Consider the following 24,835-nt stretch of genomic DNA (forward strand, 5'->3'; position numbering starts at 1 on the left):
ACCTAGAAGGAAGAGAAGTTGTCTGCCTCTGACAATAGGGAAGCCTTACAGGTGCAAGACAGTGGTATTTTTGTTTGTATAATGAGGCACACCTTCCCACCTTAATACAGATTAAAGTATGTTGAAATGCATGTTCATGTATCATCCCATCTCAATGGATGAATGTGCAGACTCCTCCCCCCACCACTGTGTATAGGACAAAAGCAGATTTCCAATGCTCAGCCACTCGGCTCTGAAGAGATTAAGGAGCTCTCATCTTCACCCAATATTTTATTTTTAGATTTATCAGCAGGATACTCAGCATGTACAAAAAAAATCAAATATAAAACAAGGCCTTGCATAAACATGGAAACTTATGGAAAAGTTAACAGAAAACGATGGAAGGATGAAGTGTTTAGCACAGAGATCTTAATTTTCAATGCCAGATTTTTCCTGTATGAAATGAGATTGCAGGTGGCTATCCTAGAGACTTCAGAACATCTACAAATCCTCATTCCTTTTTCCATGAAGGTCAGAGATGCAAGTCTCATCTCCTGCTTTCCTGGGAGGGTCCCAGTCCATGAACCATCCTTCACAAGTTACCATCTAACGCTTCCTGAACGCAACCCGCTTTACCACATTCTGGGCTCCAAATTTTGCTATTAATTTGCTTCTGAGATTTTCATCTGCTTTTTGCAAATCTAAATCATCCTGTCTGCTCCATATAGGATATCCATCCAAGCGCTGGCTGTTATGTAAGAAGTAGGAAGTGGCCTCCACTTCACCACTGTTTTTCAGAAAGGCTTGTATAACAGTTGAGAGGTCCATGCTGAATTCCTCCATGAAGTACTGTACTGTCTTCACTGCATCTGCCACCTCTGTGGGGGAAGGGCAAGTCCTTATGGGATTTTCCTCCTCTTGAGGTGGAGTTTCAGTTATAGCAGAGTCCTCAGCAGTTACCCATTCCTTCAGTTCCATTTTCTGACTGGAGGCTATTTTTTCAGGGGACTTCGGCTCTTCATCTTTTGCACGATTTTCTTCCTGAAGGTCAGAGGTCTCATTTTCTGACTAGGAATAGAAGTTAGGGTGAGTGACATTCCACTATAACTCAGTCACACAAAACTGCTAAATTAGGAGTCCAGAGCAGTGCTGTCCTCTCCTCCTCCCATATGAATCCTTCTAAAGTATACTGATGTGTTGAACATAATACCTGTGCACAATAAAATCCAATAATCCAAGTACAGCAATGCACAGCACCAAGGATACAGTGGAATGTGGAAAGGCAGGAGACAAGGGATAGGATTTAAATAAACTAAAATCTAACCAGTCAAAAATAATTTTTTTTGTCATTCTGAATTGTGTAAATCTGCTCAAGGCTCACACTCTCCTTGTGATACTAAAGCCTTGTCTAAACGGCCACTTTACAGCACTGAAACTTTCTCGTTCAGGGGTATGACCCCCCACCCCCACCCCCCGCAATGCAAGTTTCAGTGCTGTAAAGTGGTGGTGTAGACAGTGCCCCAGTGCTGGACGCTGCGCTCCCAGCGCTGGTGGTGGGTTTTTTTGTTGTTTAACAGCACTGAGAGAGCTCTCTCCCAGCGCTGGTGCTGCAACTACACAGCCATGTTAAAGTGTTGCCGCAGCAGCACTTTAATGTTGATAGGGAAGGCATACCCTTAGTGAATCACTCCCTGCTTGCCAATGGAGCCTTAACACTTACAACTTAACTCAAGGTGACGGTGATGTGCAGATGACCATTCTTTATCAACCATGTTTGGTCTCTAACATCCTCCAAGTTTCTGGACACAGGGTCAAATTGGAAAAAATTAGTCATGCTCTTTTTACTTGATATGCCACGACACACCATTCATAGTAAGTTGTGTAGTTAATAATATCCTTCCATGCTTTAGCTAGCTGTGTAAAAGTTTAAAATGTTGACACTAAGACGTTTTCTAGGTGTTAACTCAGATGACTGACTATCTGGGAATCAATTGACTAGTCATAGTTTTGTAATTAACCTTAAATTGGAATAGAACTTGGGAAACATTTATTGCTGCTGAAGCTATTTTTGCTTCTTCATTATTAAAATGTAAGCCATTGGTATAAAAAAAAGCATGCTGTACCCCCATTAAGCTGTAATTGCCAAGCTAGAGAGAATAAATCTGCACCTGTGAATTAGAGAAAAATGCTTCACAGGATGGCATGCTCCAGATGCTGAGTCTTACACAAAGGCATTTTAGCCATTTTTTTTTTTATTTCAGTCAGTTCTGGGTAGTTCTAAGAAGCAGTTTGTAAATTTATAAACATGAATGTCTGATGGTCATTCTCCAGGGAGATGTCTGGTGTAACCCATGTACTTATAACTTTATTGGAAAGGATGGGGTGTGTGCACATACATATGTGTATATACATATATTTATTTTGCCAATACTATCCTCTCTTTGGCACCAACACAAGACTCAACTCCCTCTCTGCTACCTTGATATACCAACCTGTTCTGACTAACCTCTGTATTGTTTTCCCCCAGCCACTGGTCCCGTTGTTTTTCATGCCATACAGATATTGCTCCCAGCTGATCTACAACCACTGTCAATTCCTGATTCAATGGTCAAGCTGAAAAGCATCAGAAGTGGGAAGCAGTCTTGGGAATGGTAAAGGTTTTAATTAGCAGGCAGGGAGGCCTTGCTGTAAGCAGGGGCCCCAATATAGCCAGCTGCTGAAAACTCCTTTATCCCTGAACTAGCACACCCTAATTAATGTTACTACAAAGTTGTAGAAAGAATCAGCATCCTGGTGGTGTTCACACAGAAACAAAGTCATATTTAAGATTAAAGTTACTTATGAAGGCTTAACTACATCTAAAGTTTCACTAGTTTGGGATTTTAATCTATACATCATAAAGCGTTCAACACATCTGTGTGATCACATTATGCAGATATAGCTGTCCAACTATGAATGTATACCTCACTGCCTTCAAATTCTTTGTTAGCCAGCTGGAAAAGGCTACCCCCTTTTGTTAATTGGTCTTGAACCACTCCTTGGGGTATATCGGCTACTTCCTTCCTCCAAGACTCTGTTAGAGAGAGAGAACATTAGCATTTGTTATGCAACTGCAATGCTAATCATGACTTCAGATTACATTTCACATCCTACTGCCTGCTACGATTAATCAGTTTGGTAGTCTTCTAATCACTCTGAAAAGGTAAGAAGAAACTCATGTTCTGGCAGAGTTAGTGGTTTCTGTCCAGATGAGGTATAGAGTGAGGAAGTAATGGGTCTGCAACAACCATCTATGTTCAGTTTTAATAAAGATTCTAGGAGTGATCCAAGGAATTAAACCAGTAAATGTTACACTTGTCAAAAACATCACATATCAACCAACCCCAATTCATTCCCAGAGCACCATCCATCCGGTGCACTGAAACTATCACATCATTAAGACAACCTGCATCTGCACAAGGAAGCCAAAGGAAAGCCACCTGTATGACTTGAAATCTGGAATTTCCAAACTTTTAAGGTTACAAAGTCAAGAACTCAGTGCTCCTTAGATGTTTTACAGAACAGACTTATAAACTATAAGTTCAAAAGGGACAAACATGATCATCTAGTCTGACCTCCTGCACATTGTAGGCCACAGAACCTAAGCCACCCATTCCTGGAATAGACCCCTAACCTCTGGCTGAGTTATTGAAGTCCTCAAATCATGGTTTAAAGGCTTTAAGTTACAAAGAATGCACCATTTACACTAGTTTAAACCCGCAAGTGACCTGTGCCCTATGCTGCAGAGGAAGGCAAAAAGTATGTCAGTGTAGGTACTCTAACTTCCTGAGAGGTGGTAGTTACATTGACGGGAGAAAACCTCCTGTCAACATAGTGTTGTCTATGCTGGGGGTTAGGTTAGTATAACTACATCCATACCCCTGAGACACATTGTTACACTGACCTAAGTTCCTTGTGTAGACCAAACCTCAAAAGCTTGTGGCAATGAATTAACAGCTTAACTGTTAAGATAAATATTTCCTTTGATCAATTTTAAATTTGCCATCTTTCATGTCCTTGTATTATGATAGGAAAATTAGCATTACCCAGTTTATTTTTACTACACCACTTATTTTGTATAATATCTATTGTACCTTCCTACTCAACTCTTCTCTAAACAGTCACAGTGTTTTCTCTCTCCTCACATGAAAGCCTTTCCACACTAATTTCACTGCCCATCTGATCTTTGTGCTCTCTTTCTCAAGACAATCTACCAGAATTGAACAAAGGATTCCTGCAGATGTCATGCCATTACATTATGATTTAATTCTGTTCAGCCTAAATTATAATGAAAAGCTCCCAGGTGTGCCTATTACACTGTGGAACAGTTTCTCTAAGGAATGTGGGGGTAACTCCAGGCTTGGGGCATTTCCAGCCAGACTCCCCAAAGCACTGTAAGGAAGAGCCTAGTGGAGGAAACACTAGATCTACTGCAGCTTTTGCAGCTCAGGTTTCTAGGATTTCATGAGGACAGGTCACGGAGGTGTATTTACCAGCTGTGTACCGGCTATGCTCCCCTAACCCAATGGCTGAAGGAATGCTGGTCTACACGGCTGACCCAAGTGCTTGCAGGCAGGGTCGGGGGGTGGCACTTATCCCCACGGCACACACAGGTGGAGAGATTACAGGGGGCAGCGGCAGAGCCGGGAACGAAGCCCAGCAAGTCTCTGCCTCCCAAGGGCCCGCCCCGCCGCCGCCCCCGCTTATCCGCACCGCTGTCCGCCGGCTGCCAGGCGCTCCGGGGGAGGCCGCGGGGCGGCGCGGGGCCGGGCCCGCCCAGCAGGTACTTGTGCTCCTGGCCCCGCAGGCGCCGCAGGTAGCGGTCCCGCATGGCTTGCCAGGAGTGCGGCGTCAGGCGGGCCCGCTCCATCTCCTTCCAGAGCGCGGTGCCGGTGACGCTGCCCTGCGCCCGGCCCCGCACGTGCAGCAGGATGGCCTCGTCCTCTGAGCCCGTGAAGGCAGAGCGGCCGGCCCGGGCCCCGGCCGGGACCGGGGCCGGGGCCGCGGCCGCCGCCAGCCGCCAGCGCTCCAGCGGCAGCCGCTCGTTGCTCTCCACGCAGCGCCGCACGTATTCGCTGGAGACGAAGTTGCCCGTGGCCCCCCGCTCGTCGGGCTGGGCCAGCAGCACCGCGCCCGGCTCCTGCACGCGGCAAAGGCGCCCGCCGCCCGCCAGGATCAGCGGCGCGAGCTGCAGCTTGGCGGGCCCGGGCCGCACGTAGAAGCGCATGGGGCTGCCATCGTCCTGCAGGAACAGCGTCCGCGAGCGAGCGATGCCCGCGCGCTCCAAGGCCATGGGCGGGCGCCGCCGACGCGCGGCTTGGCTCGCACCTGGAGCCTTCCCGCCACCTAGGGTGCGCGCGCCCGCAGTCCCGCCCCTTCCTCTCTGCGCACGCGCCTACACCAGGCTGCTGCCCCGCCCCCTCCCAAATGGTCTCTGACCCGGAAGTGCTCCTTCTCTCTCGGCCCGGCCGGGAAGATGGCGGCGGCGACCGGTGCTGCTCCGGCTGGTGACATGGCGGAGGCTGAGGCCCCTCTTAGCAAAAAGTGAGAGTGCGGGGTCGGGGGCAGGTGCCCGGGGCTGGGACCCAGCGGGAGGACCCGGGCGGGGCCCCGGGAGGCGCTGCCCGTCGCTGACTGGTGTCTGTTTCCTACCAGGTGACGGTCTCTAGAGCCGGGCGCTCGCGCCATGCTGAGCCCCGCAGCTGTTCGGCTCCTTGGGGGCCGCTTTGGCTGGGTCTGGCGGGCTCGGCACCTCCGCGCCGCCTGCCCCGCGCTCCGAAGGCTCCAGGCACTTCATGACCAAAGAAGGTTGGTGATTTGTTGCTCTCGTCTCGAGTGTCGCCACCTGCTTTCTCGTGAAGTCCCTGCCCGGGGTGCTACGGGTGGGGGCGAGTGTCTTGCGGAGTCAGTGACCCGCCCTGAGGAATCCCCCTCTCATGGAATTCCCTCTCCCACTTTGCCTGGGGGCCCTTGGGCATCCTAGAAACCTTTGTGCTTTGGCATTTGTCTGTGGAGCATGTGGTAGAGTGGAGGTCCTGCAGTGTTTAAGGCCCAGATGCTCAAAGGCATTTAGGCTATTTCTGGTTTCAGAGTAGCAGCCGTGTTAGTCTGTATTCGCAAAAAGAAAAGGAGGTCTTGTGGCACCTTAGAAACTAACCAGTTTATTTGAGCGTAAGCTTTCGTGAGCTGTAGGTCACTTCATCGGATGCAACCGATGTAGCTCACGAAAGCTTATGCTCAAATAAATTGGTTAGTCTCTAAGGTGTCACAAGTACTCCTTTATTTTAGGCTGTTTCTATCTTTCATTTCCTTCAGTGGAGGTTAGGAGCTAAATACTTTTCAGAATCTGGGCCTAAGTAGGTTACAGATATGCATGGTGATTGTTATAGACTGAAGACTCTAAACTGGAGACTCTAAATCTGTCGTGCCCAGGGCGAAAACACTCTAGTTACTTCAAACTGTACTGTAATTATCCTTGGTGCTTTGCTCACTGAAGACTTTTACCTTATTTTGATTGTTATGCAAAGTTTCTAGGGCAACAAAATGGCAGATGACATTTAATGTCGATAAATGAAAAGTAATGCTTTCAGGGTTCCCTCCCAACTCTGAACTCTAGGGTACAGATGTGGGGACCTGCATGAAAGACCCCATAAGCTTATTTCTACCAACTTAGGTTAAAACTTCCCCAAGGCACAAATTCTTTGCCCTTGGAGGGTATGCTGCCACCACCACGTGATTTAACAAAGAATCAGGGAAAGGACCACTTGGAGTTCCTATTCCCCCAAAATATTCTCCCAAGCCCTTACACCTCCTTTCCTGGGGAGGCTTGAGAATACTATCCTAACCAATTGGTTACAAAGTGATCACAGACCCAAACCCCTGGGTCTTAGGACAATAGAGAAATCAGTCAGGTTCTTAAAAGAAGGATTTTATTTTTTTTTTTAAAAAAAAGGTAATAATCACCTCTGTAAAATCAGGATGGAAAATAACTTTACAGGGTAACAAAAGATTCAAAAACACAGCAGAACTTCCTCTCTGCTTAGTTTCAAAGTTACAAAAAACAGGAATAAACCTCCTTCCAGCAAAGGAAAAATTCACAAGCAGAACAAAAGATAATCCAACACGCCTTATCTGGCTTTTACTTACAATTTTTTGTAATATGAGAGACTTTTAGGATGGTTTATAGGAGGAGTTTTCTGACCTGATGCTTCTCTGCTTCCCAAGAGAACACACACAACAAAGCCTTCCCCCCCAAGATCTGAAAGTATCTTCTTTCCCCATTGGTCCTTTTGGTCAGGTGCCAACCAGGTTATTTAAGCTTCTTAACCTCTTACAGGTAAGGAGGAATTCTAGGCTACCCTTAGCTGTGTGGTTATGACTAATGCACATTGGAAAACATAATTCTAACTATACATATACAATGATGGGGTCAAAATTAGTTGTTACCACTCAAGAAAGAGATCTTGGAGTCATTGTGGATAGTTCTCTGAAATCATCCATTCAAAGTGCAGCTGCAGTCAAAAAAGCTAACAGAATGTTGGGAATCATCAAGAAAGGGATCGATAATAAGACAGAAAATATCATATTGCCTCTGTATAAATCCATGGTATGCCCACACCTTGAATACTACGTGCAGATGTGGTCGCCCCATCTCAAAAAAGATATATTGGAATTGGAAAAGGTTCAGAAAAGGGCAACAAAAATTTATTAGGGGTATATAGAATGGCTTCCATATGAGGAGAGACTAATAAGACTGGGACTTTTCACCTTGGAAAAGCGGCAACTAAGAGGGTGATATGATAGAGGTCTATAAAATCATGAGTGGTTTAGAGAAAGTAAATAAGGAAGTGTTATTTACTCCTTATAATACAAGAACAAGGGGCCACCAAATGAAATTAATAGGTAGCAGGTTTAAAACTAACATAAGAAAGTATTTTTTCACGCAATGCACTGTCAGCCTCTGGAACGCCTTGCCAGAGGGTGTTGTGAAGGCCAGTACTATAATGGGGTTCAAAAGGGAGCTAGATAGCCATTGATGGAACCATCTTCCATGAATCTGTTAGCCAGGATGGGCAGGAATGGTGTCCTTAGCCTCTGTTTGCCAGAAGCTGGGATTGGGTGACAGGAGATGGATCACTTGATGATAACCTGTCTGTTCATTCCCTTTGGGGCACCTGGCATTGGCCACTGTCGGTAGACAAGATACTGGGCTTGATAGGCCTTTGGTCTGACCCAGTATGGCTGTTCTTATGTTCTAGGGCTGTAAAGGGTGAACAGTGAAGGATCAAGGAAAAAAAAACAAGTACGTTTCCTCTATATGAGACAATGCCCAGCTAGTACTGCTTTATCTGGAGACTGCTGACTGTAAGGTGAGGGACTGGAGCAGTCCAGAACAGAATTTGGGTACTTTTCACTTCCTATGAAGTGGAGCAAGGCAACATGTCCTCTTGGGGAGAGGAGAGAGAGTTAAGTGTAGGATGACCCTTGGACAGAATCTCTCTGGCAAGTGTTTCTTTCTGTAAGTTTCAAAGTGGCTTCTGTATCTGGTTTCCTCTCTTTTTCCAGTGAGCTGAAGAGACGTTTGAAGGCTGAGAGAAAAGTAGCTGAGAAAGAGGCAAAGCAAAAAGAGCAAAGTGAGAAGCATCTGAGCAAATCTGCCTTGACCCTGGGATCTGAGAACTGCAATGGAGCTGATGAGGAAAGCCTGGACCCCAATGTGAGCAGTTTGGCCAATGTCTGTTATGCCCATGAGAATAAGTCTTACTGATTCCTGTTTGATTGCTAATAAGTACTGAGCTGGAGAGTTAGAATGGAAGTGAACTATGGCCCAAGCCAGCTCTGAACTGCACCTTTCCAGGAACATTAGCTGGGAGGCTATTTCAGATGGGTGTTTGGTTTATGTGTTTGCTTGGCTACTCATTGAGGAAGGCAGTAACTGTCTGCAGCGGGAATTTTGCCTGTACTACCTTACTACTTAAAATATGAAAAAAATTATGCACAATATAAAGATGATAAAAAATCCAGTTTATTAATACAACTCATTTCAACTGAAAAAGATATCTGCTCCCCACGTTAGATATTGTGCTAGCTAGGAGCATATATGGTCTATCCTATAGAACGACTGAGATACTAGATTTATCCTGCAAAAGGAGTGTCATTAGCAGCATTTCACTAAGGTTATATTCCAACCTTCCAGTAAAATCATGACTGGTGTGGAGAAAGTAAATAAGGAAGTGTTATTTACTCCTTCATGTAACACAAGAACTAGGGGTCACCAAATGAAATTAATAGGCCGCAGTTTTAAAACAAACGAAAGGAAGTATTTTTTCACAGAACACACAGTCAACCTGTGGAACTCTTTGTCAGAGGATGTTGTGAAGGCCAAGACTATAACAGGGTTTAAAAAGAACTAGATAAGTCCGTGGAGGATAGGTCCATCAATGGCTATTAGCCCGGATGGACAAGCGTGGTGTCTCTAGCCTTTATTTGCCAGAAACTGGGAATGGGTGACAGAGGATGGATCACGTGATGATTGCCTGTTCTGTTATTTCCTCTGAAGCACCTGGCATTGGCCACTGTTGGAAGACAGGATACTGGGCTACATGGAGTTTTGCTCTGGCCCAGTGTGGCTGTTCTTATGTTCTTAGCTGGACAGTGAGGCTGCAAGCATGGATTAATAATATTCCCCAAAAAAACTGCCTGAGGGAGAGGATATATCTAAGGTTTGAATGGTAATGGCTTAAAGCAATGACTTCTTGTCTCATCACTGCATTCGTTTAGCCTCTTCTTAGTCCAATGTCTTAAGTGCTCTCTGCCTTTTTTTTTTTGTGCTTTCTGTCAGAGGAGCTGACTCTTCTGACGTAGTCACTCAGGTGTTGTCTAACTTCTGTAGTCAAATAAATATTCCCAAGTCAAATCAATTATGCTTTAGCTTGTGAACTGTACAGTCCCTTTGGTGTCTAACATAAATGTTCTTGTTTATGACTGATGACAGCAATATTACAAGATCCGCAGTCAGGCAATCCAGCAGCTGAAAGGCACCAATGAAGATCCTTACCCTCATAAGTTCCACGTAGACCTTTCCCTCACAGACTTCATAGAGAGGTACAGCCATCTGCAGGCAGGAGATCACCTGAGAGACATTACAGTGAGAGTGGCAGGTAAAGACTCACCTGGGACTTGGAGACAGTCTGCCACTTTGCGAAGACAAGCACTTACCATTCTTGGAGGGAGATAGATGGGAATGCCTCCACAGCTCTTTGGACCTTGCTTGGCAATTCCTCATAGTGCTAGAGCTGTAGCAAGGTTAGGCTAAGTTTGGGTTGGGACCTTTGGGATAGAAGGTAGAGCATTAGAGTCCTTGACAAGCAAGGGAGCAGGTCTGATGAGAGGACTCCAAGGCCCTGTGTTCATAACTAGAGACTCGTTACTTTGCCATCCAATGATGGGATGGAGGTTGGTGATATGTTGCCTGGGCTGCAAGGTAGGAGTGATGCTGTGCCAGGGCTTGGGCATGGAGATGGATCTGTGTTTTGGGGAAATGGAAAGATTTCTGACTTTGACTTGCTGTAACCATTGGACCATCTAACTTTGGGTTTCTAGGTCGAATCCATGCAAAACGTGCCTCTGGAGGGAAACTGATCTTCTATGATCTTCGTGGAGAGGGAGTCAAATTGCAAGTCATGGCAAACTCCAGGTAACTAGGGATCACTATAGCAACATTCTAAATCAAACTGTACTTTCTGGGAGGAGGAGATTAGAAGATGGACATCTTATTCTTCCCCATGCCTGTGAGCTTCAGCTCAGATTCCTAGTCTGTAGTCAGGTGGTGGAGAACACAATACAGTACGTCGAGGCTCCTATGCATGGAGACTCCATGCATCTGAAGAAGTGGGTTTTTTACCCACTAAAGCTTATGCCCAAATAAATCTGTTAGTCTTTAAGGTGCCACCGGACTCCTCATTGTTTTTGTGGATACAGACTAACATGGCTGCCCCTCTGATACTTGAATATTAAGTGTTTTGGGTGGGAAGAGACTGAGCAAAGCTTGATCTATGGACAAAAAGTGCTTAAAAGATGCATGTTTTTCCACTTGCAGGAACTACAAATCAGAGGAAGAATATATCCACATTAACAACAAGCTGCGTCGGGGTGACATTATTGGGGTTCAGGGGAATCCTGGAAAGACAAAGAAAGGAGAGCTGAGCGTTATTCCCTGGGAAATCACTCTGCTCTCTCCATGCCTGCACATGTTGCCCCACCTTCACTTCGGGCTCAAAGACAAGGTAACAACCACTCCTGGTGTTGAAGCCAAACTGGCAGCTTTTTGTATGTGTGGCATCATTGGTATCAGTGCACCAAATGAAGATCAAATTTTATTTTTTTCTCTTTGGCAATAAGTATAATTTAGATTGTTCTAAAATTATCCACCCTTTTCAGGAAACTAGATTTCGCCAGAGATACTTGGATTTAATTCTTAATGACTATGTGAGACAGAAGTTTATAATCCGTGCAAAGATCATCACATACCTCCGGAGCTTCCTGGATGAGTTGGGCTTTCTTGAGGTAAGGTTTGGTACTTTGTTTCTCTCTGTGTGTGCTGCTCTTTTTCACACTTCTTCAGCTCCAAGGAGAGACCAATACCCACCTCACGTACAAAATGTGCATGGGACGGGGAAAAGTATACATATTGACTTTGGCTCAGTATACATGTTCTGACAATTTTGTGCCATAGAGCCACAAAGCACACTAAGTGCAATAGAGTTAATTATTGTTTATCTCTTTGTCTGCTCCCCTTCAAGTGACAGAGCAATTTCTGAGGGATACTCTTCTTTGACTGAGCAAACCCAAAGTTAGCAATTCAAGTTATTAATTATATTTGTTCCCCCATTGCTTTCTTCCATAATTGAAGTTGGGTAAATTGTCCCCTCATTCTCAAGGGTGTTAATTCCCCCCCTCCCCCCCCTCCAAAAAAGGTGGAGTCAATCTAATTTACATAAAACATATGTAGTATTTATTGTCAGGTATAACAGAGAACAACATACCAGAACAAAAGACCTGTTTACTTCTAGATAATTCCTGTTTCCACTTCACACTCAAAGTATGACTCTCTTTGCTATCCACTACTTGGCAGATTTTAACCTCTTAGTCTACTGGATCCACAAAAGCTGCTAGTGGAGTTGTTTGTGTGAAATAACTAATATTGAGAACCGTGATATATTCAACACAGTAGATTTGTGCTGTGTTAAGGTGCCATTACTTCTTGACTGTACGTTTCCTATTTTCCTGAAATTAATCACTTGTAAACTAGCATTTAAATAGGCCATTTAGGCTTGGTGATCATGCTGGGAATTAACTACAGTGCAGGAGAAACAGCCAGTGTCTTTAATACAAAGTGACTTGGGTAGGCATTGCCACACAAACTCTACAAAAGTTACTCTTTCCCTTCAGATTCTAGATCCGTTCTGAATCTTTCTTCAACAGAGACTCCCATTTGGCTTCCATTTCCTACGTTGTGGACAGACCTTTTTTCTTCCATTGGAACCCTGAGCCTCATTCTGAATCAGCATGAGAAATTCCTCTTCCTTGTTTTTTCCTGTTTTAAATGGTTGCAGCTGGAATACAAAAGTGCTTGTTTTGTACAGTTCCTAAATGAGTAGCAGAGCTGGATTAATTCCTGCTAATGCAGCCCAAGCTCCGGACCCCTAGTGGTGGTATTCTACCTAATGCAGTGGGACAAGCAGCCTGCAACCCCTACTTTGAGCTGTAGCTTACGAAAGCTTATGCTCAAATAAATTTGTTAGTCTCTACGGTGCCACAAATACTCCTTTTCTTTCTATTTTACTTGTGTGGAGGCCAGAGCTGACTGGTCAGCACAACCCTGACAGTGGGTAGAACAAGGCAGACTCTTGAGGAGCCTAACCAAATTGTAAAATTGCCCACATCTTGGGGAGCCCTTTTAAAAGAGGAGCGGGTATCATTGGTATTGCCACCTGCCCTCCCATTTGGGTGAACTGCCATGCCACATCACCTTCTTCCCATCATTGATGACTGTTTTCAGAAAATGTTTATTTTGTCTATATACCTGGCAGCATCTTCCTCTCCCTGGCATTTTACTCTTTATTTGGACCTAATGTGTATAGTACTCTTGAATAGACTAAGTTGTGAGGCATGTGGTTATACTCCATTACCCATGCACCTTTAAACATCCGAAAAATGCAGCTCCCGTGAAAGTTAGGTTGGCATAGTCTCCGGGAGCGCTGCAGCCCAGAGAGAGAAAAATCACATGTTGATTTTGCCTACCTACATGCTCGTATCTACAAGAGACATTATTTGAAAATAATTGTATACTGTAGAACTCCTTTTGGGCTCCAGAACTCTGTCTCTCCATACAGACAGACCCCTTTTTCCCCTCTGACGCTAATTTTAAATTAACAAAGCTAGCCATATAATATCCTTATACTCTTGGAAACTTTTTCAGATGCAATATTTTATATCTTAATTTTAAATCATTAAAACCCCCATCTTTTACCAAACCAATTACATTTAAAGGAGTGTAGTTTTTGCAAAGTGTTCAGGTAGTGAAAGGAATACTGCTTCTTTCAGTGTTTATCAGTTGGCTGCTGTCCAAGGAACTTAGTGTAAATGATGAAATGGAGCAGATGGGACACACTGAGAAGGATTGATAAACATTGTTTCCACATACATAGTTTCACTTCACTTCTTGTCAGTGTAGTTTTACAAGGTTTAGACTTCCTGAGAAGCCAGACTTTCTCTGCTGGAGGTTGGTGATATGACTGCAAATGTCTTCAACAGCTTGGCCCAGTCCCTGTCCCTTCCCTACTCCACAGCTCCTTAATTGTGCAGAATATGGTTGTTCCTGCTATGTTCTTGATAGAGAAGATGGCTTAAATAGGCTTACCTTGTTGATTACAAAGGAGGAAGAATTTTTGTTTCAGAATAATATCTTTGTTCATGATGGTGAATTAATACATAGAATGTAAAAATTTCACATCTGAGCCAGGTGTTCTCTCTCTTTAACTGAAGTATTTATTGAACACTGTCAAGGTTCCTTCCCCACTCTGAACTCTAGGTACAGATGTGGGGACCTGCATGAAAAACCTCCTAAGCTTATTTTTACCAGCTTAGGTTAAAACTTCCCCAAGGTATAAACTATTTTACCTTTTGCCCTTGTACTTTATCGCTGCCACCACCAAACATCTAACAGATATATATAACCGGGAAAGAGCCCGTTTGGAAACGTCTGTCCCTCCAAAATCTTCCCAAACCCTTTCCTGGGGAAGGTTTGATAAAAATCCTCACCAATTTGCATAGGTGAACACAGACCCAACCCCTTGGATCTTAAGAACAATGAAAAAGCAATCAGATTCTTTAAAAGAAGAATTTTAATAGAAGAAAAAGTAAAAGAATCACCTCTGTAAAATCAGGATGGTAAATACCTTACAGGGTAATTAGATTCAAAACATAGAGAATCCCTCTAGGCAAAACCTTAAGTTACAAAAAGACACAAAAACAGGAATCTACATTCCATTCAGCACATCTTATTTTCTCAGCCGTTTAAAGAAAACTGAATCTAACGCATATCTAGCTAGATTACTTACTAAGTTCTAAGACTCCATTCCTGTTCTGTTCCCATCACACAGACAGAGAGAGAGAGGCTTTGTTTGTCCCTCCCCCCAGCTTTTGAAAGTATCTTGTCTCCTCATTGGTCATTTTGGTCAGGTGCCAGCGAGGTTATCCTAGCTTCTTAACCCTTTACAGATGAAAGGGTTTTTCCTCTGGCCAGGAGGGATTTTAAAGGTGTTTACCCTTCCCTTTTATGTTTATGACAAACACATATTATCAAAATAGTTGTAGCATGGGGAATGGAGGGAGGGTATGATTGAGTCAGGGGTATGAGAGTATTTGAGCTAAGGTTTAACACTTTTTTTTTTCCATCAGATTGAAACTCCCATGATGAATATTATTCCAGGTGGAGCTGTGGCTAAACCTTTCATTACCTATCACAATGAACTGGACATGAACTTATACATGAGAATTGCTCCAGAACTCTATCACAAGGTGAGAGGTGATCCCCACATGGGTTAAGCTTCACACTTTTCTGACTCTTTATCTGCCTTCCCAAAATGTGAAGCATAAGATTGAAGTAAGGATTAGACTGGGGATCTCAAACTTGAATCACCGGGAGGCCCACATGAGGACTAGTACATTTGTCCGAGGGCCACATCACTGACACCCTCTGTCCCCACCCCCATTCCAACCCCTTCCTCAAAGTCCCCACCCCTGCCCTGCCTCTTCTCTGCCTCCTCCCCTGAGCATGCAGCTCCCCGCTCCTCCCACCTCCCTCCTGGAAAGCGCTAAGCGCCTGGAGGTAGGCAGAGGAGTGGGGATGTGGCGCGCTGGGCGGGAGGGGAGCTTGGCAGCCCGCAGATTAAACTAAAGGCCAGCAGATTAATTGGGTTGACAAAAGCAATTTCGCTTGGGTGGAGTATGGCTAAAGAGGTGAGCAGGAAAGAGACCCATATTGATTGGAGAATAGTGGATGTCAGGATAATTGAATCGGAGTTCTTCATTAGGTTTGTCTAGTGCTGCTTTTACCTCTGTGTTTTGCTAATAATCTTGAGAATGTAGATTTGGTGCAATTTTGTGCTAGTCAGAACTTTCTTGACTCCATTTCAGAAGGCTAATGTGACCAGCTGGATTTCTTTTTGTTTAGATGTTGGTGGTTGGAGGCATGGACAGGGTGTACGAAATTGGGCGCCAGTTCCGGAATGAAGGAATTGATTTGACTCATAATCCTGAATTCACAACCTGTGAGTTTTACATGGCTTATGCAGACTATCATGACCTGATGGAGATCACAGAAAAGTTGCTTTCAGGTGACCTAACCTAATATTAATTAAAGGAGAATAAGAATCTGTGTGAAGATAGCGTGTGATACAGCATGGCATTGATTTGAAGTGTAGTTTTATCTTGTAGGAATGGTGAAGCACATTACTGGAAGTTACAAGGTCACTTATCACCCAGATGGTCCTGAGGGTCATGCCTATGAGATAGATTTCACCCCACCCTTCCGGAAAATTAGCATGGTGCATGAACTGGAGAGAATCCTGGGAATGAAACTTCCAGCAACTGATCACTTTGAGACTGAAGGTCAGATGAGTCTCTGTGCTTTCACCTCCCCCTGGCTATTATGGGGCAAAGAACTCTAGCCCCCAGTCCATGTTGATCTATAAGCTGCCTTCAATACTGTTTATTGCAAGGTGCTGTTTTGCTCAGATCTACATGTGAGCTGAGTAGATGGGGTTGCCCGACTGTGTGGTTTTGTTGGATTAACTACAAGATTTCAGAGTGTAGTCTTGATGTCCTGCAGGTTCTTGTAAGGGTCAGCAAGGTTCCACTTTATTGCCTTTAAATCTTCATTGTGTATACATGACACTGTTGAGAGAGTTAATGAGGAGGCCTGTCTTGAAGTGTTTTCACTACATTGACACCGGGCATTGTATCTGTTTCGTCTGTCTCTTAGGAAGCAGAGAAGACCCTCTGTATCTGGTAGTGATTAGGGCATGGAGGGCAAATAGATTGGGGTAGCAACTGGAAGATTATATGGGGCCCTTTGGTTGAAAATGCATCTGCCATTTGTCCCTTGAGTTGACAGTTGTAGAGAGCTGCTTTTAGGTGATTACATAGCAGCAATGATTTGGTTGGGTAGTTATGATCTTTCCCTCAATGTGAGCCTTGCTACCTCTAGACAAGGCTATAATGCACTATACCTCAGTCAACACCAGTGGTTTTCAAACTTTTTTTCTGGTGACTCAGTTGAAGAAAATTGTTGATGCCGGCGACCTAACGGAGCTGGGGCAGAGGGTTGGGGTGAGGGCTGCAGGGTGGGGCTGGGAATGAGTGGTTCAGGGTGTGGGAGGGGGCTCTGGGCTGGGGCCAGCGAGGGGTTTGGGGTGCAGGAGGGTGCTCAGGGCTGGGGCAGGGGCTTGGGGTGTGGGCTTACCTTGGGCAGCTCCTGGTCAATGGCGCAGTGGGGGTGCTAAGGCAGGCTTCCTGTCCTGGCACCGTGGACCATGCTATGCCCTGGAAGCGGCCAGCAGCAAGTCCAGTCCCTAAGTATCTTCCTGCTCCCGTTGGCTGGGAACTTGCCAGTGGGAGTGCAGAGCCAGTGCTCGGTGTGGGGGCAGCGCAGAGCCCCGTGGCCCGCCCCGCCTAGGAGCCGGACCTGCTGCTGGCTGCTTCCAGAGTGCAGCGCCGTATCGGAACAGGTAGGGACTAGCCTTCCTTAGCCGGGCAGCACCACCGACGGGACTTCTCATGGCCCAGTCGGCAGTGCTGACCAGAGCTGCCATGACCCAGTGCCTTGTATTTCATGACCCAGTACTGGGTCGCGACCCGAAGTTTGAAAACCACTGGTCTACACTTTAAATATATCTAAAAACTAAAGTTAGTGAACAATATGGTGGTTCTCTTAAGTGGAAAATCTCATCATGAGCATGTGACACTAGTGCACTAGGATCTGCATGGGTTTTCTGGTGGCTTTTTCAGCTGCTTGATTTAGTTTTGTTAGCCCTAAAATAGCTCTGGGACCTGCCTACTTGAGAGACTGCCTCTCTCTTTGTGATACCGATGCTACTGCAATCAGCAGAAGTGCTTAACATGGGAGCCCCTTGATTTATGAGAGTGAAGGCTGCTGGCAGATATGCTCTTTATGGACCTGTCAACTTTGGAGCGTGCTCCCACTGCCTCATTGATCTGAAATGGTCCAAATCTGTTGACCATTAGGACGTTCTTCAAAACTCCTCAGTTTGAGCAGGTATTTGGGAGAAATGATAGATCAATCTATCTATATATAGATTTTTTTTTTTTTTATAAATAATGCTGAGACTAGCTGTTTGTCCACAGTGGCGCTCTCTGTGTGGGATAGTGTTTATAACTGTTGTCAGAGCATCTAGAGCTGGGTTTAGGAATCTTATGTTTGAGTTTACATTGGAAGCAATTAATACTGCTCTTCATGCTCTGTGGAAGGCTGAAACCATATTCCTGAGCTGGTATGTCCCAGAGTGTATTATAACAGAAAATATTAAAAGTCATTCCAGTCCTCCTCCATTGTGTCTGGATCATTCTGTGGGTCGGGAGGAGGGGGAGAAGAACTAACTATATGAATAGCTTCTCTAATATTTTGCATTATGAAAACAGAAACTCGCAAGTTCTTTGATGCTATTTGTGTGGAGAGAGGTGTTGAGTGTCCTCCTCCCAGGACCACGGCCAGGCTTCTTGATAAGGTAAGTGGAGGTGGATTTTTCATAATCCTGAGATCTGACCCTACGAAGCAGTGGGGCCCATTTGAAGTTGCAGGTTCTTTGCGGACTACTGGTTAGCTTGATGGAGCATTTAGTAAAAATGAATGGCAGAAAATTTAAAACTAATAAAAGAAAGTATGTCAACGCACAACCTGCAGTTAGCCTGCAGAACTCAGAGAAAGCTGTAAGTAAGCAGTTTTCTTTGCACCATTTAAGTCAATAAGAAATTTGCCACTGATTTTAAGAAGAGCGTAAGAATTGCCATAATGGGGCAGACAATGGTCCATCTAGCCCAGTATCTTGTCTCCGACAGTGGCCAGTATCGGAGCTTTGGGGGAGTGTACATAATAGGGCAGTTGGAGTGATCAACCTTTGTCTTCCCCTTCTGGCAGTTAGACTACGAGTGTTGCTCTATTCATGGGGTTACATCTCTGACCATCTTGGCTAATAGCCATTGATGGACCTTGTGACAGGCTCCCCGGGCTGCGACCTGATGTACCTGAGTACCACTGAGCCCACCTGTAACACCTTGGGCTCCCTTACACTGTCTTGCTCAGCTAGGCCCTCAAGCCTCTTCCAGCACACGTGCGCACACACACACGCATTTTGAACATTTTTGTATCCTCTGCAAACATTGCCACTTCATTGTTCACTCTTTTTTCCAAATCATTAATGAATAGCGCAGGTCCCAGGCCAGATCCTTGGGAGACCCCGCTATGTACCTCTTTCCATTGTGAAAACTGGCCATTTATTCCTACCTTTTGGTTTCTATCTTTTAACCAGTTACTGATCTATGAGAGGACCGTCACTGTTGTTCTATGACTAGTTTCCTTAAGAGACTTTGGTGAGGGACCTTATCAAAGACTTTCTGAAAATCCAAGTATACTATATTAATTGGATCACCCTTGTCCACATGCTTGTTGATTCCCTCAAAGAATTCAATAGATTGGTTAGGCATGATTTCCCTTTACAAAAGTTGTATTGAATCATGTTTATCTGTGTGTCTGATAATTTTGTTCTTTAGTATAATTTCTACCAGTTTGCCCAGTACTGGAGGTAGGCTTACTGGCTTGTGTTTGCCAGAATCACCTCTGGAGCCCTTTTTAAAAATCTGCATTATGTTAACTATTTATTTTCCAGTGATCTGGTACAGAGGCTTGTTTCAGTGGTAGATTACATATGGAGAGTAGGATCCGGCCCTCTGAAAGGACCTTAGTTCAGATTCCATAGATGTTCCAGGTGAAGAAAGAAAATGGCTTGCAATCTTGCTTGTCTTTACCAGTCCAGAGGTCAGAGGTGCTGGCTTTGTGGAGATGTCGTGGGGAGGGACTGCAGCATCTATAGAATGATCGTGTAGCAGAGATGTACATGAGACTTTCAGTGAATCATGATGTTTGGCTACATCTAGGAAAATACACTGGAATTTAATTCAGCCCTTTTCCTGTTGCCAGAGAGAATTCAGTAATACCCCAGAGATGTCGTTCTGTGTCTGTTTATAACAGAACACGTTGTACTGGTGGCAGAGTGATGGAGATCTATAGAGGATTCTGGATTGATACCTGGCCTCTTAGTTCCGGGGCTAGTAGGATAAAAGAGAGCTATTTTAGTACAGTGGATGGTCCCAGGTAGGAAGAAATATCTTGTAACAGGGGCTTCCAAACCGTGGCTTGTGAGCCACATGCAGCTCTTTTACAGTTAAAGTGTGGCTCACCCCAGGGCTCCTCCCATTCTCCACCTACTAGACTGTAGGGGAGCGGGGACTTGGGGCTTCAGACCCACAGGGTACGTGCACTGGCTGGGGCTTTAGCAGGAGCAGGGATGAAGCTGCGGCAAGTGCCTCTTGCGGGGCTGAAGTCCCAACATCCCACCCCACCCCCCGCAGGACTGAAGCCCCGAGCCCTGCCAGGAGCAGCCTGGCTCCCAAACTTCTGAAGATTGTCATATGTGGCTTGGAGAATCAGTAAGTTTGGCCACCCCTGCCTTATAACTTTGCAGGGACACTTCCAGTCAATTAGAAGCAGTGTAAACCAACTCTGAAAGCTATTCCAATTGTCATCCAAGTGTAATGGCCTTGAGAAATAGGGGATCAACAGTGTTTTGTGGAGGACCCCTCCCTCCACACATTCTGCATGAGTGGAGAGAAGAGTATAATTAGATTCACATGTGCCTCCAAAATGTACAGTAAAGCACAGGGCCAGTATGAGTATTATTCATTTGTTTTCCTCTTTTCTGCCCCTTCTCACCCCAACTATTGCCTGAATGTGTTTTTTTTTGGCTGCTTTGTCTAGTGGCTTGTGCCACAGATGTCAAAACTGGAATTAAACTCCCAATACCACCCTGAGACATTGTAGGTAACAGTGGTAGGCTTATGTTCTGACACTGGAGTTCTTGTTAAACTTGATGAATTTTAGACAGTCTTGTGTTTTATACAGTCTTGGGCTAGATCAGATTTTAATCTCTCCAAGCAGGACGCTTGGCCTCTCTTGCAGGCACCCATCGCTGTTTATGAAGACATTACTCTAAGTAGGCTTTTGAAGTAGTGAGTCATCTCAGTCTTATGGCACCTCCTTTATTATGAGATGTTCTAACTTGAAAATTCTGTCCTGCTCCTGTTTTTCAGCTTGTTGGTGAGTTTCTGGAAGTCACCTGTATCCATCCCACATTCATATGTGATCATCCGCAGATCATGAGCCCTTTGGCCAAATGGTAAGAGTATGAGATTTTATATAAAGTCATGAAATAATGACCACCTTTTTTATCTCCATGAGAAAAATTATGTCTGTGAAAAGGAAAGATTTGATGCCATGTGACAGTTTGGGAAGTCTGACACTTGCCCATGTCTTGGTTCCTGAGCCAGGGAATCCCATTTCATAGGGCATAAAATCCAGGGGGAAAATGTCTATACTGAGTGGCCTGGAGTTTTAGAGTGGTGGCCGTCAGAGTGGGCATCTCTTCTGAAACAGCGATCTTGTTGTTTTTCCTGAGGAAGCTGTGTTAGTTTCTGAGCTGCCTGCTGACTTATCTCCTCTTCACAGGCATCGCTCTCAGCAGGGACTGACAGAACGCTTTGAACTCTTTGTGATGAAGAAGGAAATATGCAATGCATACACAGAGCTCAACGACCCCTTCCAGCAGCGGCAGTTTTTTGAAGATCAAGCGAAGGTAGGGAATTGTAGAGATTAGAGACCGAAAACACTTTATGGTTGGGGTGAATGCCAGAATGTGTATTTCCAGTTTACACAGACTCCTATCTCCTCTTTCTGTGCTCCCTACTGGCTGTTCTAAACATTCACAACTAACACCACAGGAATCTTACTGGCATTGAATCTCAATCAAATGGGTCTAACATAAGCTTTTGCAAGAAATATCTCCTACATCGAGTCCAGTCCTATCAGCTCTGCCTGCCATCAAAGGGAGAATTGTTAGAGGACAAATGAATGATGCAGCAGGCACAGAGGGAAGAGTTTGGAACAAAACACATGGTAAAGATGGAAAAAATGGAAAACCAAAAGAGCTTGTGTTAACTTTTTTCAAGAAGAACAAAATACATATTGCATTAGAGAATTGATTCCTAAACACTTTCTTAATATATCTTCGATGTAAGCAACTGCTGTAGACTGCCATCAGGGTGATATTGATCAGGAGAGGAGATAGACAAGATTACCTATTGAAATGTAATAGTAAAAGTTTTAAAGATACCTGTTATAATCCCTTCTTCTGGTGCTAGTGGAGTGCTCTGTCTCCAGTATCCCAAGGTACATTTCTTCACATGTGCCAAAAGGAATCCTTGCAGCTTGAGTGTCAGAGACACTGTTTCACAAGACAACATTTAACTTGGCTAGAATTAGATGTTGCTGTCAGCACCCATGCCATTTTCTAAGGCTATATCTACCCTACTGCAGTAAGTTGACCTATGCTGTGCAACTCCAGCTACGTGAATAACGTAGCTGGAGTTGATGTACCTTAGGTCGAGTTACCACGGGGTCTACACTGAGGGAGGTTGACGGGAGAAACTCTCCCATCAACTTACCTTAATCTTCTCGTTGGGGGTTGTCGGGTTCCCTTCCCACTCTGAACTCTGGGGTACAAATGTGGGGACCCGCATGAAAGACCCCCTAAGCTTATTTTTACCAGCTTTGGGTTAAAATTTCCCCAAGGCACAAATCTCTTGTCCTTGGACGGATGGTATGCTGCCACCACCAAGTGATTTAGACAAAGATTCGGGGAAAGGACCATTTGGAGTGCTTATTCCCCCAAAATATCCCCCCAAGACCCTACACCCCCTTGAGAATAATATCCTCACCAATTGGTAAAGGTGAGCACAAATCAAACCCTTGGGTCTTTAGGACACTGAAAATCAATCAGGTTCTTAAGAGAAGAATTTTATTAAAAAAAGTAAAATAATCACCTCTGTAAAATCAAGATGGAAGGCAATTTTACAGGGAAAAATAAAAAGATTTAAGACAGAGAATTCCCTTCTAGGCTTAGTTTCAAAGTTACAAAAACAGGAATAAACCTCCCTCCAGCATAGGGAAAATTCACAAGCTAAAACAAAAGATAATCTGATGCCTTTTCTGGCTTTACTTACTGTCTTAGTAATTTTGGATGCTTTTTCAGGCAGGTTCTTAAGAGATGTTTTTTTTTCTGCCCCTGGTGTCTGTGTGTGTGTGTCTCTCTCTCTCTCCTTGAGAGAACACACAAACAAAGAACACAAACAAAGCCCCCTCCTCTCTCCCCCCCCCTCCCATTTGAAAGTATCTTCCTTCCCCATTGGTCCTTGTGGTCAGGCACCAACTAGGTTATTTGATTTTCTTAACCCCTTACAGGTAACCTCTGACCAGGAGGAATTTTATATTACTGCATACATAAAGGTTGTTACACTTCCCTTTGTATTTATGACAGGGGTAGAGTACAGGGGTCTACTGGAGAGCGATCTGTTGTTGATTTGACAGGTTTTCAGTAGACCCACTAAATGGACCGCTGGTGGATTGGTCTCAGAGTGTCAGTCCCAGCTGTAGTGTAGATATAGCCTATGATGTGGCCTTCAGAATACTTCTCCAGATACTAACACCCCGGGATGAGGGGTAAGATCACCTCCTTGTTCATTTCTTCAGCTGATTTTACAAATATGCAGACCCTACTGGAACATAGCCCCCTAGGTTCCAGGAGTGTAGTAGCACCCCTTTGAGGTGACATAAAAATTAGCAGTAGTGTTGACATTTCCTGCACTTTGGGCGATGGGAACTTCTTCTCACTGTTCATTTAGGCAAAAGCAGCAGGTGATGATGAAGCCATGTTCATCGATGACAACTTTTGCACTGCATTGGAATATGGACTTCCACCGACAGCTGGATGGGGCATGGGCATCGATCGGCTCACCATGTTCCTTACAGACTCCAATAATATTAAGGTAATGGACCACCTGGAGGAAATAGGGAGTAAGAAATTCTGCAAAGTACTCTCCAGTTGTAAAAACAAAAGGCTACTTACGTTATGAGAGTCTGATTGAAACACCTGTCTACTTCCACATCCCATCCTAAAGGCCAGGAAATTCAGGGTTATAGCTGAAATCCAAACTCCATAGGTACTGTTGTGGGGATTAATTAAATGGTGCAATGGTAAAAACTAAAATTGCCTTTTTTCTGAATTAGCCATTTCTGGGGTTTTCTCTCCAACACCTGCAGTTTCATGGTGTCCATTATGGGACCTGGGGAAATCCAACTTGAGCATTGAGGAAGTAAATAGGGTTTGTAATTAAGTATGCACAAATCAAGTACTTATAATTTGCTTGTTTAGGGGCTCTTATTTTTATGCAAAAAGGAATGTGAATGGGAGGTGAGGAATAGGGAGAGGGGGGAAGCTGATGGTGTTTGGTTCCCTCCACAGGAAGTGCTGCTGTTTCCTGCTATGAAACCTGAAGACAATAAGAAAGAGGTCGAGTCCAGTCCCTCTGCTGAAGGCACCTCAGTGTGAGGGGCTGCTGATCCTTGCCTGTGTCCAGTTGGGAGGCAGATGTTTACTTTGTCTTCAGTAATTACGGGTTGTGGACAAAGGTTGCTCCTGCCCTGAGGAGACCAGTGAAAGCTGCTGTGTCACAGTTTCTGTAAATGAATAAAAGACAATGCTATCCTGCCTCCTTTTGCTTGGTGTTTGTGTGCAAGGTGGCAGCGTACAGGGCCGGATTAACCTTTTGTGGCCCCGGTGCCAACCCTATCTGTGGGCCCATTCTGAGGTGGGCCTAGTGGCAGTGCCATTGGAACCCTAGTAAATCTGGTGCTGAATCTGAGACATTTTTCATTTTGATCACGCACCTCTGCACGACTATATGTATTGCCATACGCAGCTTCCTCAGCCCCCAGTTTTTCTCACTGAGCTGTACCCATGTGGGTTTACCAGTGTCCACTATGAAAGTTCTGTTCATTGTGATCAGAGGAAACTCTCCACAGATTTAGCTCCTTCCTCATTCAGAAGTTTTGTAGTCATGTCTCTCA

The 24,835-nt window shown here is 44.7% G+C and overlaps 2 protein-coding genes across 3 annotated transcripts; one reads left to right on the forward strand and one right to left on the reverse strand.

The window, feature by feature from the left end:
- Window positions 1-252: 252 nt before the first annotated feature.
- TERF2IP (TERF2 interacting protein) lies at window positions 253-5,372 on the reverse strand. Its single transcript, XM_077831198.1, has 3 exons — window positions 4,732-5,372; window positions 2,943-3,052; window positions 253-1,047 (listed from the first exon to the last, which is right to left on the reverse strand). Exons 1-3 carry the CDS (start codon window positions 5,309-5,311, stop codon window positions 586-588), a joined length of 1,152 nt encoding a protein of 383 aa, XP_077687324.1. The 5' UTR covers window positions 5,312-5,372; the 3' UTR covers window positions 253-585.
- Window positions 5,373-5,462: 90 nt separating this feature from the next.
- On the forward strand, window positions 5,463-24,478 carry KARS1 (lysyl-tRNA synthetase 1). Of its 2 annotated transcripts, XM_077830980.1 has the most exons (15): window positions 5,464-5,562; window positions 5,674-5,826; window positions 8,584-8,734; window positions 10,013-10,178; window positions 10,621-10,714; window positions 11,117-11,303; window positions 11,458-11,583; window positions 14,980-15,099; window positions 15,755-15,917; window positions 16,018-16,191; window positions 18,241-18,326; window positions 20,965-21,050; window positions 21,380-21,506; window positions 23,611-23,754; window positions 24,231-24,478. In XM_077830980.1, exons 2-15 carry the CDS (start codon window positions 5,705-5,707, stop codon window positions 24,315-24,317), a joined length of 1,833 nt encoding a protein of 610 aa, XP_077687106.1. In that variant the 5' UTR covers window positions 5,464-5,562; window positions 5,674-5,704; the 3' UTR covers window positions 24,318-24,478. The 2 variants fall into 2 exon arrangements, with proteins under 2 accessions (XP_077687108.1, XP_077687106.1); XM_077830982.1 differs by lacking the exon at window positions 5,674-5,826 and having other exon boundaries at window positions 5,463-5,562.
- Window positions 24,479-24,835: the final 357 nt, after the last annotated feature.

This window comes from Eretmochelys imbricata, chromosome 12 (genome assembly GCF_965152235.1).
Source record: "Eretmochelys imbricata isolate rEreImb1 chromosome 12, rEreImb1.hap1, whole genome shotgun sequence".
NCBI classification, from domain to species: Eukaryota; Metazoa; Chordata; order Testudines; family Cheloniidae; genus Eretmochelys; species Eretmochelys imbricata.